The following is a 14,649-nucleotide window of genomic DNA, read 5'->3' as shown; positions in this document are numbered from 1 at the left end:
GAGCATGATCTGAAAATATCCCTTGTAAGCTAGAAAAAACACACATGCCTGTCAGAGCTTTACTACCATGGAAGGAGACAGGGAGGTTTCATAGACCCATAGAAAGAAGTAGTACAGACCATCTCAGTCCCTTGTTCAGAAGCCAACAAACAGCATCCTACCCTACAGCAGAGAGAAATGCTACTGCATCACTGTGGACAGTTCCTGAGGTAGAGCCCGTGGTATTGCTCTGAGCAGCAGGTTCTGACCGGGAAGGGCAATAGTGACAAGGAGCAGGGGCAGAAAGGCTCTTCTGAACAGACTGGATGGGAATACGCTGAAGCAGCAAGAGTGGAACAAGCTGCAAGAGGCTGAATAAATATAAGCAGGAAAGGGCTCATGCCCGGAGAGGCAGCTATGTCCCCAGGGAGAGATTATTCCTCCTACATGTCCCCATTATATACAACTTCCATCTCACACCCTCCTGCTTCAGGTGAAGAGTTCTTTCTACATGAAGAGTCTCAAATTTGAGCTGTAAACAACCTAATGCCTTTACCTTTTCAGCTCCTCGTCTGCCTGCTCCCCCTGAATCAAATTCTCCTCCTTTCCTCCTTCATTCCTCTTCTCCTGTCCCTCTGCAGGATTGGCATCCTCCAGGCCTGCATCTTGGCTGGTCGACTGGCTCTCCAGAGCCCCAGCTGGCTCCTTCCCCTCAGTCCGCACCCTCCGGTGCCGGCTGCGCCGCTGGCTCTGTCTTAGTCGGGCTCTGTCTTCAATCCCTGAACCTCCTCCTCCACTGCCATCTTGTTCAGTTGGATCACAGTTCCCATGACACGATTTCTGATGCCACTGGTCCCTTTCTCTCTTGGCTCGAGGGGACGGGCTCCTCTTGTCCTCACTGGCACTGAGGTTGGTGCCTGTGGTTTGCTGTTCCAGGCCTTCCACCTGTGGTTGCTCTGCCTTGCCTCCCTGTTCCTCCTCAGGCTTATCTGAGGCTACATTTTCACCTGGCTTTTTTCTCCTGAATATGCTGGCGTGAGGGTTGAGCAGTGGAGGTTCATCCTTGTTGATTCCCTCCTGGCTGGACATCTGCATGTGCCTGCGGAGCTGACTGGTACGCTGCTCCCACACTGACATGTGGTGTCGCCTCCTTCTTTCTCTCCTGGGAAAGGCAAACAAAGGAATTTGGTTCATCTGTGTCCTGTTAGGCATAGAGAGATGTGTGATGATACACAGAACATGCACCTGAGTCAGTACAGCCCACAAAGGAGAACAACACATTGGGCTCAATTCCCCACTGCATGGTGAGCAGTCAATTTTACCTGGATATGGGATGCATGGATGCATGGATGGGGTGTACAATGCTACCCCGCTGACTTGGTAGCTTTTCACTGCTGCTTCATGATGGCATAAGAATCTGCACAAGAGGCAAGGCAATGGGAAATTGGGCCTACTGGATGGTCTCAAAGACATGTAGATATAGCTTCCTCTGAGCAGGCCCCTGCACTCAGACATGGGGAACATAAGTTCACCTATATACACAAGTACAGGGACATGTGCCTACAGGCACCAAGAAGCCCACACAAGCAGATACACGAACACTTAACCACATGAGCCAGTGTTAACTAGCATGTGTGGGACAATACACACAAAAATAGGACCATCACAATTTCAGACCTACGCAAGCAAACATAGAAGTATCTGCAATTAAGTTCTTGGACAAACACACCCATGGCCACATAAACATGGGCTGTTGCATGCAAAAACATTAGCAGATGTGCACTACCACTAGTTACTTGTTCTGTTGATCTCATTTTGAGTGTCACAAGGCATCAACTGGCAGGGACTACACTCTTTTTCATGCTGCTTCATGCAAGGTTGGCTAAGAAAGTAATCACCAACTCTTATTTGGCCCTGACTATGTCCCCAACTTTCCTTGTGCAACTGAGACATACCTGGCCTTGAGCTGCCCCAATTTTCCTCAGTTCAAAAGGAGCTGAGGGAAGGTTAGGGTTATGGGAAGCCAGATACAGAATGTGAATTAATTTACTGGGCATCCCACAGTAAAATGAAACTGGAACAATAATGTAGAGGTTGCCACTTCAGGTTTTGCATTTCTGCAGTCTGATCCCATATTTGTCTGGGCTGGTGTTAGTCACTGAGACGGCAGCTAAGGCTCCTTCAACACCCTTCTAGCAACATTATGGACCTTCAAGTGAGAGTGAATTATATTTAAGCCCATCACGGCCTCTTCACACTTTCAAAATGGTGGTCTAGGGATTTGGTATACACAAGAATTAGTTCCTTATAAGGCCAAGGGATTCCAGTATCTAAACTGACAGCAATGTTGTGGACTTAGTACTGGATCTCACTCCTACTATTAGCCCTTTTTATGGGGTTGTCCCAGGTGTCTTTTGGCCCCAAAGAGCTGGATGGGAAGTGGATTATACCTTTGTCATGCTATGATAATTACCAGCTAGCACACACCGTTGCTCCCAGCAGGACAAAGGATTTATTTTACCAGACTGATGGACTTGATTGGATTTCAGAACTTGTTAAGACAGAATAAGGGATAATAGTGTGTAGCCATGGCCTACCTTAGCAGTAGTTTAATAGGAAATGATTACTAAGTGTAGTCTCTCCCTACACGTCTTCCTCACAGACCCACTGTGTTATCCAAGTGGCTTCTGAATCAGAGGTTAGAACCAGCAGTCATCATAGTCTCAGACTGAGTTAAGTGTTTCCTGCTGCCAGAATTTTTTCATCTACTTCACAGCATGTAGATCAGATGCAGACTGAAACTGACTGCCCCTATGGCAGCCAGCAGGACTCTGGAGAGGAGGAATGCAGTAGCTGCTCTCGCTGAATCTCAGCCTGCTTCACTAAAAAAGATGCTAGAAGGGCTCTAATTGAGCCAATGTACCATAAGCCTTGTAAACGCTAGCAGTGCAATTCTGGACCCCCTCCGGGAAGGCAGCATGCCATCCTCCAAGCATCTACTCTTAGGATGTGGAGCAGGAAATCATCATGTAATCTGGGTAGTTTTTCCAACCATGTACATGTCTCTAATCTCCAAGGTACAGTACCATCTGCAAACTTCAAGTTCCCTCACCTCCCTTGAGTCAGACTTTTTAACTATGTACTAGGGTCTCTCTGCACTGCACTCCAAGCTGTGAATGCAGTCTAGGCTCAAGATGCCCCAACTAGATTTAAATTAGCTAGCTCATGTACTGGGAGTAGTCTAATCACAGTATCTTACTGCCCAGAAGCTGAAAAACCTACCTGCGTATCTCAGCAAACTGGCCTACATGGAGTTCCATGCCACCATGGCTTAGACTGCTCCTAATACTGGAACTAGCTTATCAAATGCTTGCTCAGGTATGTCTACACTCTTTCTGGGGCTGCACTGCAGACATGCTGTCTTCTTGACAGTTGGCCTCCTCCCATTAGTGGCTGAAGACAGGTGCCTATGCTGACTCCTTTTAGCTCTGCTGGTAACCTTGGAAGTCTCTACCAGTTTCCTTTGCAAACCTTTATTCATTGACTCCATCTTTCCTGATAAAGAGATCTGGAAAATACTGCTAGGCAGCTGCCCACCTACCCTCATGCAAATCTATGGGTTTTTTTGGTTTGGTTTTGTTTTGTTTTGTTTTTTGGGGGGGGGCGTGTTCCTGGTCCTTCAATGTATTTGGAAAGCCAATAGGAGAGAAAGGGAGTATGTTTGGGCAGCAGTGGCATTGACATGAAATGACAAAGAGGTAGAAGTCTTTGGCATCAGACCCAGACTGCTCAATCTCTTTAGTCTCTTCATGTTTAGCTGACCCAGGGGAGTAGATGAAAGTCCAGACAACACAAGTGATGGAGGTTGATAGGGGAAAGGGTATAACATCTGCCTCTTTTATTGAGATGGAGCTCTTAGTCAAAGGAAATTGCAACATGGAATTCTTCTTGGATTCTCACTGGTAGCAGCACAGGTAGTATGATGCATTCTCCCCATCAGTATCTATTTGAAAAAATGGCAAAATTTTATCTTATACATGCATCACATCCCAGCCACCTGCGTGCCTCTCTCTGCCAGTGTAGACTATTACAATACATTGTATGTTGAGCCTAAACTTAAAAGTCAGACTGGAAACTGCAGCTGATTCAGAATCCAGATGCTTGGTCTCCTAGCTACAGAAGGAGTGTGTACACACATTCTCCAGAGTTGACACTGGCTTCCAGCTGCTTCTAGGTGAAAAAGATATGGATTTTGTATTTTGTTCTATGATGCTCTGTACTGCTACGAATTTTGCTCCTTCTCTCTGCATCATGACACCAGCTAGGATCAGCTTCTATGCAGGGTTTCTAGGCCACAATGTCTGGAGGCAGGGGTTTCTGAGTGGAGGGCATTTAACTCTAGCTCTTGCCTCCCTCCTTGGTCTGACAGAGTCAAACTGCTTCAATGGAGAGGCTGTGCTGTAAGGGTCATCTGCTTTCCCAATTTCTTGGCAGGCATTGTGGGAAGAATTGTATCACAATTTTCAGCTAAGACCTCTCTTTTAGTAAGACGATTTGTACTCTGTTTCTATACGTTTTTGCAGATGCATTCAGAGGGTGGTTGCATTTTAACATACCCAATAAAACCTTGAAAATACACACAAACACACTTTAAAAAGACAGATGTACCCACACATGCACGCCTACATACAGAAACACACATACAAACAAGCACACACATACAGTGCCAACACAGATACATGCACACAAACAGGCGCAGCAGCTCACATATGCAGTATTCACACACAAATATACAGCACAAACATACATGTACAAGTGCACATGCACACACACACACGCACGCACGCACAAGCAAAGGCACAAGAGAGCACACTGAGCTTAGGTACGCACAAATTCAAAACATACACACGCACACGCACACACACAAGCAAACGGGCACAGAAGAGCGCACTTATTTTAGGCACACACAACACACACAAGCATCCACGCTCACAGTTGTGCTGAGGCAGAAACACACACACAATGTGTGTGCAAATATACACTCAGACGTATGCTCTACAGATACATACAGTAGAACACACAAAAAATACATGTAGTCACAGATGTCCATAGCCACGCACAACACACAACCATCTGGCACACATACAGTTGGCTGCTGCGTGGTTCCCACATCGACATGTGGTGTCTCCTCCTTCTGTCCCTTCTGAGAAAGAAAAATTAATGGGTTCAGTCCACCTTAACCTTGCAGGGACTCACATTCATACACACAGTCCCATGTACACGCATAGGCAGTAAAACACAATTCAGAAAGCCTGCACTCCCATACCTACACCAGGAATGCACCACCTGCGTAATTATGTTCAAAGGGACAAGTTTTCACTTCACTGCTCAAACATCTATAAAGACATATAGAAATCATTCAGCAAATGCATCCCACATACAAAAGAACACATTCACCTGCAGGCAGACAGATTTGTATGTGGATATGCACATAACATGGTTGTAGGCATGCATCTAAGTGGGTAGGTGTTCCAACATAAGAGGCATATAATAACATCGTATATATACAGACACAGGTATGCACTGAAGTTTAAGTACAAAATACATGATTTTATATACAGTAAGGGTGCATCTACACTACAATCAGAGCTTTCATTACCCAGGGAGGCATACCAACACACCAGATTTTATCAAGTTACCACAGGTAACAATGGCAGTGCAGACACAGTGCCATGGCTTCAGTGTGGGCTGTGCAAGCCACCAAGGACTTTGCCTGTACTTATATCTTACAGGCCCCTTTAAACTGTTCTGACAGTGTAAAGGATTTTTAAAGTGGCTTTAAATGTCATTTATACCAGCATTAAGGGCAGTAATGACAATCAGACCTACAGGTTTACTGTACATGTATAGATTCTTATAATCAAACTAAAGGAGATATGCAAGAAATATGTACAAAAATGTACATATTCTGCCAATGCATATACAAATCATATATAGTGTATATATGCACAACATAAGCAAAAGATTATATGCATACGTTCATCATCAGGTATGATGATATCAACTTGCTTTGCAATCATAAAACAAAGGTACAGAGCCAGGCAAAGAAATATTCACAGTCGCAGAGGCCCACATGGTGTCAAAATGACTAATATTCACACATATGCAAATCTCAATACAGAGGGTTACGATTATATCTCAGCACAAATGCAGATGCAAACAGTGCATGCAAATGGATAACAATGGGACTATTCCTCTGTAAAGTGTAAAAAATATAACACGTGTGTGCACTTAAACACATTCTGCACATCAGGCACCAACACACCACAACATGCATACAAATCCATCTATGTGGGAAGCACTCACATGCCAAACAACCAGATCCATTGGCATTAATACCCACGCAGTATGCTTATAAACTTGTCTATATGATAGGTGCCCATATAAAATGCATTCTCAACTATCCACATAGTAGATACCCACAGACCACATATATAAACCCATGTATATGACAGGTACCCACATACAAAACTACTGATGTCCAAACTCACTGCCCACTGGCAGATGGTCTTTCACACTTTCACCCTACATTCCAACATCTTTCTATCATTAGTTCTGCTCCTTCTCAGCCTTGTTTACACATGAATTTAATTCCCACCATTCCTACCACTAGTTCACTTTCACTAGGGCTACCAAATATGGGAGTGCTAAGATAGACAAGACACAAGTGATTACCTGGAGATCTGACTACTTTAGGATTCTGGTTGTTTGTCAGTACTAATAGAGGTACATTTAATTGGCAGAAGAAATGGTTGGAAAATGTCATTGCAACACTTTTCAGTCAGAAAATGCTGTTTTGATGACAAAACATATGGATCGTATGTTTTGAGATTGAAGTCATATGGATTTTGGTAACATTTTGTTTAGAAAGAAACTGCAAAAAAGTTCTGAAAATGTCAATACATCCCACTTTAATGGTGGCAGAACATGCTGCTTAGATATTTCAGCGACAAACGTATTTATTTTGTATAAAAGAAGGAAAAACTCGTATAGAAGTTCACTGCCATGAACTCACTCTAATTTATTCATTTGTCAATACGCTTATTCCATGTGTGACCTTTTCCTCTCACTTTCCTAATTCCGTCCATTTCCTAACTTCTGCTACAATCTAAATCAGGGTGTTCAATCCATGGCCTGCAGGTCCGATAGCCATGTCATCTGGCCTGCAAGGCTCCTCAAAGGTCAAAAAATTTGGCAGCGGGGGAACTGTGGACACTCCCCTGTTGCCAAATTTTCTGGAACCAAGGGGAGCTCTGCAGGCCAGACAGCACAGCCTTGTGCACTATACATTTCATAGACATTAGGGCTGGAAGGGACCTCAGAAGATCATCGAGTCCAGCCCCCCGCCCGAAGGGCAGGAAGTCAGCTGGGGTCATAGGATCCCAGCAAGGTAAGCATCCAATTTGTTCTTGAAGGTGTTCAATGTAGGTGCTTGAACCACCTCCGATGGCAGACTGTTCCAGACCTTGGGGGCTCGGACAGTAAAGAAATTCTTCCTTATGTCCAGCCTGACTCAGTCTTGTAGTAGTTTATGACCGTTAGACCTCGTCATCCCTTGGGGAGCTCTGGTGAACAAATGGTCCCCCAGATACTGGTGGTCACCCTGATAAACTTATAGGTGGCAATCAGATCACCCTTGAGCCTGTGCTTTTCCAGGCTAAAGAGCCCCATGGCTCTCAGCCTGTCATCGTAAGGTCTGTTTTCCTGACCTCTGATCATGCGTGTGGCTCTCCTCTGGACTCTCTCAAGCTTCTCCACATCCTTGTTGAATTGTGGAGCCCATAACTGGACGCAGTACTCCAGCTGCGGCCTCACCAAGATAGGTGTGCGGGGCCCAATCTAGGTGTACAGGACCAGACAGAACTGACACAGAGATAATCTAGGCACAGAGAGGCCAGGCAGAAGTGGCATGGGGCCTGATCTGGGTGTGCACAGCTGAGGGGAAGTGGTTTAGAGCCAATCTGGCCTGTAGACCAGCCCTGTGACCCTGATCTAGCCCACAGGGGTCAAAGGCTGGGCACCACTGATTTAAATCCTTTAGTCTCTTCCCTGTATCTGTGTCTCAAAGTCCATCGATAGTACACAGTATACAGCCAGTGCCCAGATTTCTTCAAATTGGCAGCTAGCTCTACCTCCCTGAGCTTGTCACAGAGGTAGATGTTTGTTTCCAAGGTCTCTCTCCATACTCCTCAACCAGTATAACTCCTTCACCCTCCACAGGTGTCATTTATTTCATAGACATTAGGGCTGAAAGGGACCTCGGGAGATCATCGCGTCCAGCCTAGGAAGTCAGCTGGGGTCATAGGATCCCAGCAAGATAAGCATCCAATTTATAGTTGGCCGTCCTTGAGGCAATGTTGTCGCTATAACAAATGGCTTGGAAAAATGCAGAACATTTTGAACTAAACTTATATAAATTGGCCAATACAGCTGACTGCCTGATGGCTATATGTTTGGAAGATCTTGGTATGCTGTCTCCACTCCCCCCCACCCCATGTACTTTTATTCCAAAACTTGGGCTTTTGTTGAAAAGGACTTAAAACCAAAAATTAACTTTCCATCTAGATCCTGGGCTCATAGGATGTGGTAATTTTTTTACCTGTTGAAGAAAAGTCTTGGTTTTTTTGTTTGTTTTTCCTTAAATGTGTGGTATGATGCTGGTCACTTAGGCTGGGTTAAGCATCTTAGGGGCCAGCGTCATTGGCAGTCCCTTTCTCAGGGAACAGATGTTTTTTACTCTACCTCTGGACTAGCTGGACACAGAAAATGCTCAAAATCTGTCCAGGACCCTGATCTTGTGACAACCTGAGCCTGCTGCTACAGACCAGTTAGTTTGGAGATTTTCTATCAAAAAAATAGAATTCAAGTGCTTACTGCAACCCATCTGAACAGAGCTGGCAGGAGGATGGGAATTCTGTTTCATGAAGAATTCTTAAATTTACCTTTATTTTAAAACATAAAACTATTTTAGAATCATTTCCCTTTTTGATACATTCAACTATTTTGCTTTAACAAAAGTTAAAACATCACATTTTCATTCTGACTTTTGATTTTTGTTATATCAGACTATAACATTAAAATATAAAATAAAAACACATTTTAAAATGAACAATAACTTTATGTTCAAATATATATAGCAATGGGACAATTTAAAATTGTTAGCACTTTTTATTTGCAAAATTGAAATTTCAACAAAATCAACATGATTTTGTGAAGTTTTTTGATTGCTATGATATTGTATTTTCTGATGGAAAAAGGTTGTCAGACACTACTTATGAAGCTCACCTTATAAACATCCCTTTCTTCTCCCTTTTCCAGCACTAAAATATCCCTTTTCTACCATTAAAATGGTGTCCCTACTGGCTGGTCACATCTACTTTCCCCATAATAGAACTGACAGCAAGAAACCCTCCTACTCCTCTAGAAGTGACTGAAGTATCCCTTTCTTCAGCAGTGCGGGCCTCTTTCCCCTCTCATGTTGGAGAGTTTTGGCTTCTGACTTCATGCTCTTGGCAGATTCAGAGATGAGAGACTTCTCTGTGGTATTTATTTCATATACAGACTGTGCAATTGCAGTGTGTGGGACAGCAAGTATAATTGGTAACCACTATTTTCTGTTTATTTAGCTACCACCTTGCAGTCATTAATATCACCATCTAACAACTCCTTGTCCTTTAATTTGGGTCTAAATCCACTATGTTGCTTCAATCCTGTCAATGACAGGTGCTACTACCCAACAAGAGAGCCACATCCATGCATTATCTGTACACTAGATTTCCACTAAGATATAAACACCCCACACAGGTGTTGCTTCCTCACATAAACCCCTTCCTCTTTCAAGACACGTGGTCGCTGCCATAAATAGTTTATGGGTGAGCAGAGGTGGCTGTCAACGAAGTGCACTGGGAGACTCACTCAACGGTGGGCATGTTTGGGGCAGACATCGGGCTGACTTCCTTGGCTTTCTGCAGGGCGTGCTTCTGGTTAAAAGCCTCCTCCTCCTCCTGCTCATCCTAAACATAGAATAAATTGTGTTATTACATGGGAATACAAGGGAATTTAGATGTTCTGAGGGATCTGCATGGTTGTGTTAGATACACGGCACAGAATACCAGTTTATGAGCAGTGAACAAGAAAAGGAGAAAGAGGAGATTCTGGGTGAGGCAACAAGCTTCATAGTTTCATAGTAGCTAGGGTCAGGAGGGACCTGAACAGATCATCTAGCCTGACCCCCAGTGATAGGGGAAGACTTTGGAATTTCTGGATGTGGCTGAAACTATAACAATGTGGTTTCCTCATTATACTACATCATTTCTAGAGCTGAAGAGGCTTCTCACTAAGACAATTTCCACAGGAGTGCATTATATCACCAGGGATCCTGGTTTTCCCTGATAAAAAAATCACAGTTCTCTGATAAAAAATGACAAATTCTCTGATAACCCTCCCCCCCAATCCGTGATTAAAATGAAAGGCCCTCTAAAGCCCCTCCAGCCCTGCTACGGGTGCCTCTCACAGCCCTCCAGCCTTGCTGGTGCCCCTCACTCCCTCGCCAAAGCCCCACACCCCTCCCCCCCTCCATCAGCCCTCTGGCCCTGCTCGTGCGCCTTACTCCCCTTCCACAGCCCCCACAGCTCTTCTGGTACCCTTCACCCCCCACCCACCATCCCTGCTCCCCTAGCCCTGCTAGAAGGGGGCCCCCAGCTGCCAGAGGTACAGGGCCAGAGACTCAGGTACACAGTCCCCGCAGCAGAGTGGAGCCCAGCTTCCGCCCTGCTGCCAGCCTGCTGTGGGCACAGGTGGGGAGGGCAGGCTCCCTGCCTCTGTTCAAACTCCCAGGGGGGCAAAGGGAACCCTTGCCCCCCAAATCTATTTGGGGTGGGGCAGGCTGCCTACTGTGGGCTTGGGCTCCCCCCTGCTGCCCTCCCCTGGGGCCTCTGCACCTCAGTGGGTGCAACCCAGCATGGCAGGGAACAGTGGAGCCATGCAGGAAAGCTGCTTCCTGCTGTGAGCTCTGCACTGCCCTGGCGATGCATGCCCCGCATGTGCAACAGCAGTGAGGGGCACAACCCCATGCCACCACCCCCAAGGCTTCCCTCCCTTACCAGAGTAAAAGGTTTCTCATTTTAGCCAAGAAACATGCGGATACTACAGTTTTGCAAGGAGCTTTCTGAAGGCTAGCAGAGTTCCAGCCTGCAAAGAGCTGGGAGGGAGGAGGAGAAGGGCGGTCAGACAGCAGGCACCATGTGCATGTATGAGGAGGTTTATGGAGTGGTGTGTGCATGTTTTTTGGTGCTGACATCCAAAAAAATGTTTCTGAGGCCAGTTCTCAGACTGTACCTTGGGCATTTCTGTGCCCTGTAGTCAATTGTAGAAGTTTCTCTGTATACATGTGGGTGAGATTCAAAAGGTTCGTGGCTGGGGTACGTTACTAAATGTCCAAGTGTAGAGGCCCCACAGGACTCCTGTAATCAACCTCACTTATTCACAAAAGCATGGAGATTCTCTTATCAGGGATCTCCGTATTTCCTATTACTCTGGACCAGGCTCTTCCTTTCCCTTATTTCTCTGTGCCCTTTTCTTTCTCCTGTGTCAGCATGATACATCTCCCTCACTCTCATTCTCTCTTTCCCTGATTTCTGGCCCAATTTCCACTCTGTGCCAGTTGACTGTCACAGTGCCCACCCCTGAGACCTTAAAAGTGACAGGGAAAGGTGGCATTAGGAAAAAATGGGAAGTACCCTCCTACTCATCCCTCCTTACAGGAGGAAGCTGGGGAAGGGAGAGATGAGTGTTCCTGATTACCCCCTCCTTGCACGTGAGCCACCCTCTGCCTCAGCTGTGTATATGGGGCTGGTCTGAAGCCCATGGAAATCAATAGGAGTCTTTCTCTTAATGTCAGTGGGCTTTGGCTGAGGTCCCAGGAGCAGCAGGAGAGATGAGAACAGCTGAGGCAGGGAGAGGAAAAGACTAGTCAGCTACTGCATCCCACCCCTCAGTATCTGCACAGCAGGCTCTGGTGGCAGGAAGGAAGCCGTTCTGTTTAAAAGAATCTAGTCCAGCAGCTGTCCTGGCCCCAGCCTACCCTGTATGATCTGGTACAATGCCAAAGCAAGCAGGTCTGATTTAGCCTCATGTCCTCAGTGTGGTGCAGCAACAGCATGTAAGAACTTGTCTTCCTGCCTGAGCAGGTGGCCAGGGATCCATTTCTGATGCCCACAAGGATAATGTTACGCTAATGAGCTTCACTTAGTTATTGTAGCAACAAATGTCACTGATGCCCATTGTGGTTTATTCAGCTCGTTTAAAAGCTCAGCCACAGTACTTCCTTAATTGAAACTGCCAGGATACCAGGGTGTGGTACAGCATGTTAGGGGACAGTAGTGACTGCTGAAACCTGGCTTCAATATCTAAAGAGATTCCTTTCACCACATGGGAGCAGGAAGCATGGAACTGGAAAAGCTCTCTCAGGCCACTGAGTCCAGCTCCCTGCATTCACAGGTAATCATTTGTCCAAAAGATCCACAAGACCTCTGCACCTCTTACACACCACAGTCACAAATACTCTGATCGCTTGCACACCACAGTCACAAAGTACCTACAGCACATTGGAGTCCCAGGGTGGCTGCGATGTCTCCTGGTGGCTCCGCAAACATACTTCACTCTGCCCACAGGGTGCCCTCCATTCTACCTCTCCTGCCACGTCTTGATGTTTCTTATGGGTCTAAAAGTGAGGCTTCCTCTGGGGTTCCTTCCTCCTTCACATGGCCCCAGTCCAACTGAAGCCCCCCACTGGGGTTCCTTGGTACCCCCCATTGGTATCTACTGTATCCAGGCCCCTAGCTGGGCCTCTCTCATCCCAGACCCCTCTCTGGGCCTCTCTGGTCAATGTATAAGCCCCTGGGTTATCACATAAACACCAAAAAGGAAAGAAGCCCTCTGCCCCTTTAAGAGGGAAAACCTTCCCTAATCCCTAAACTAGGATAGCCTGCCAGCCCTGGGCTATATCCTAGTGAGCTCCCCTTGTCTCATGGGGGATCCACATGTGGCACCACAATCACTCCAGGAACCCTGCTGCCAAGAACTCTTCATCCTGTGGCTGCCAGAGAGAGACTAGCCTGCTAGCCCAAGCCTCAGGCTTATATCCTCCAAGGACCTTGCCCCCTTCAGGTCATCAGATTGCCTGGGCTGTCTACAGGTGCCTGCTAATTGGCTTAACTGCCCTGTAGCCATGGCAGCCTGCAGCTACTGCACCTTGCTTGGCCTACAGTGCCCCCTCACTGAGCTGCTTCTTCCCCAAAGGAACAGAGAGCCCCAGGCATGACCCATGGGCACTGGTGCCCATGAGGCATGTGAACAAAGAGCCCCATGTTACAGTACCTCACAAAAACCCTTCCAATGTGCCACTGAAATACATCAGGGAAGATGAGAGCATCATCAATGCTTTGACATACAGTGGTAGGGAACTGCAGAAGTGAAAACATGCTTGAATGATCCTAGAAAGAGAACCATGCCCTGCACTACAGAGAAAGGACAAAACAAATAATCCTTGCTTTCTCTCTAGCTTGCTCCTTTTGCTTTTGGGCTACACGCGTGTGAGACTCAGGGGCATCTGAACTCCAAGTTTTCCGGGTTTGGGGCCTGCCCATAGGATGCCTGCCATGGATTTGGGCCTTTCCATAGGATGCCTGCCGCAGGGTGAAGAGTTTAGGAAGGGGGATACTTGGTGGTAGCACCATACAGACTTGAACAATTGAGTTCTTCTCAGTTTACAGAATTCAAAACTGATTTGGCTAATTTGGCCTGAGACATTAAATTAAAAAAAATAGTCCTTGACCTGTGAGGAAAAGTTTCATCCTGTCTCCAAATCTAGTAATAGGTTTGAGCCTAAGCACATGAACAAGGCCTGCCAGCCAGGCTCCTCAGCAACTTCTAAATACTATCAGGAGCACCTGCACACTCCAGTCAGACTCCCTGCAGCTGCAGTTCATGTCCAGTGCTTCAAAGACAGGTGGAAAAATAAACCCCACCAGAAGCTAAATGATGCATTTATGAGGAAAAAGCATTTCTTCTTGGTTTTTACAGGAGACCAACACTAGCCCTGAAGCATGGGATTTGTATGCAATCAGTTTCCTTTCAGCCCTTTCACGGGGATATAAAATACCAAAATCTACATAATATATACTCTAATACCCAGTCTTTCAAGCATTAGAGCTGGCACAGGAACAACAGGGCTCTTGGTCCGCAGTTAGCAAGGCAGTGTCATCAGAATGAAGGCTGCAATCTCCCTGCATGAATCCTGGGTGCCCTCCTCCATGCTTTGGAAATAAAAGCTGTGCTAACCATGAACATGTAGTTTGGTAGGCACTTCTTCCTCATGAGGAAGCATACTTTTGAGTGCCCCAATGGAAAATGAGATAACTTAATTGATTATTCTGCTTCATTGCACTTGCTTCAAACAGATCAGATTGACACTGGTGCAGGGGGCCGCTAAGTGAACCAAAGAATGTGAATAAGAGCAATGGATTATGGGCAAATCAAACATCACAGGCCCCTTGCGCTTTGAGGATAAAGGTGTCCCAGAGCAACTGCAATGCTTCCTGCTTGAGCCTA

The 14,649-nt window shown here is 46.1% G+C and overlaps 1 protein-coding gene across 1 annotated transcript in view; it reads right to left on the bottom strand.

The window, feature by feature from the left end:
* The window catches only part of CACNA1E (calcium voltage-gated channel subunit alpha1 E), a 353,537-nt gene that overhangs the window by 83,911 nt on the left and 254,977 nt on the right, over positions 1–14,649 (bottom strand). The window contains exons 20-22 of the mRNA XM_090047888.1: positions 9,955–10,052; positions 5,126–5,182; positions 536–1,141 (exon numbers count right to left, since the gene is read on the bottom strand). Of these exons, the coding sequence (XP_089904014.1) occupies positions 536–1,141; positions 5,126–5,182; positions 9,955–10,052 (761 nt within the window). The remainder of the gene's footprint in view (positions 1–535; positions 1,142–5,125; positions 5,183–9,954; positions 10,053–14,649) is intronic.

Source organism: Crocodylus siamensis, chromosome 5 (assembly GCF_052110815.1).
Source record: "Crocodylus siamensis isolate JL-2025a chromosome 5, ASM5211081v1, whole genome shotgun sequence".
Classification (NCBI taxonomy): domain Eukaryota; kingdom Metazoa; phylum Chordata; order Crocodylia; family Crocodylidae; genus Crocodylus; species Crocodylus siamensis.
This window is presented reverse-complemented; position numbering and strand designations above follow the sequence as displayed.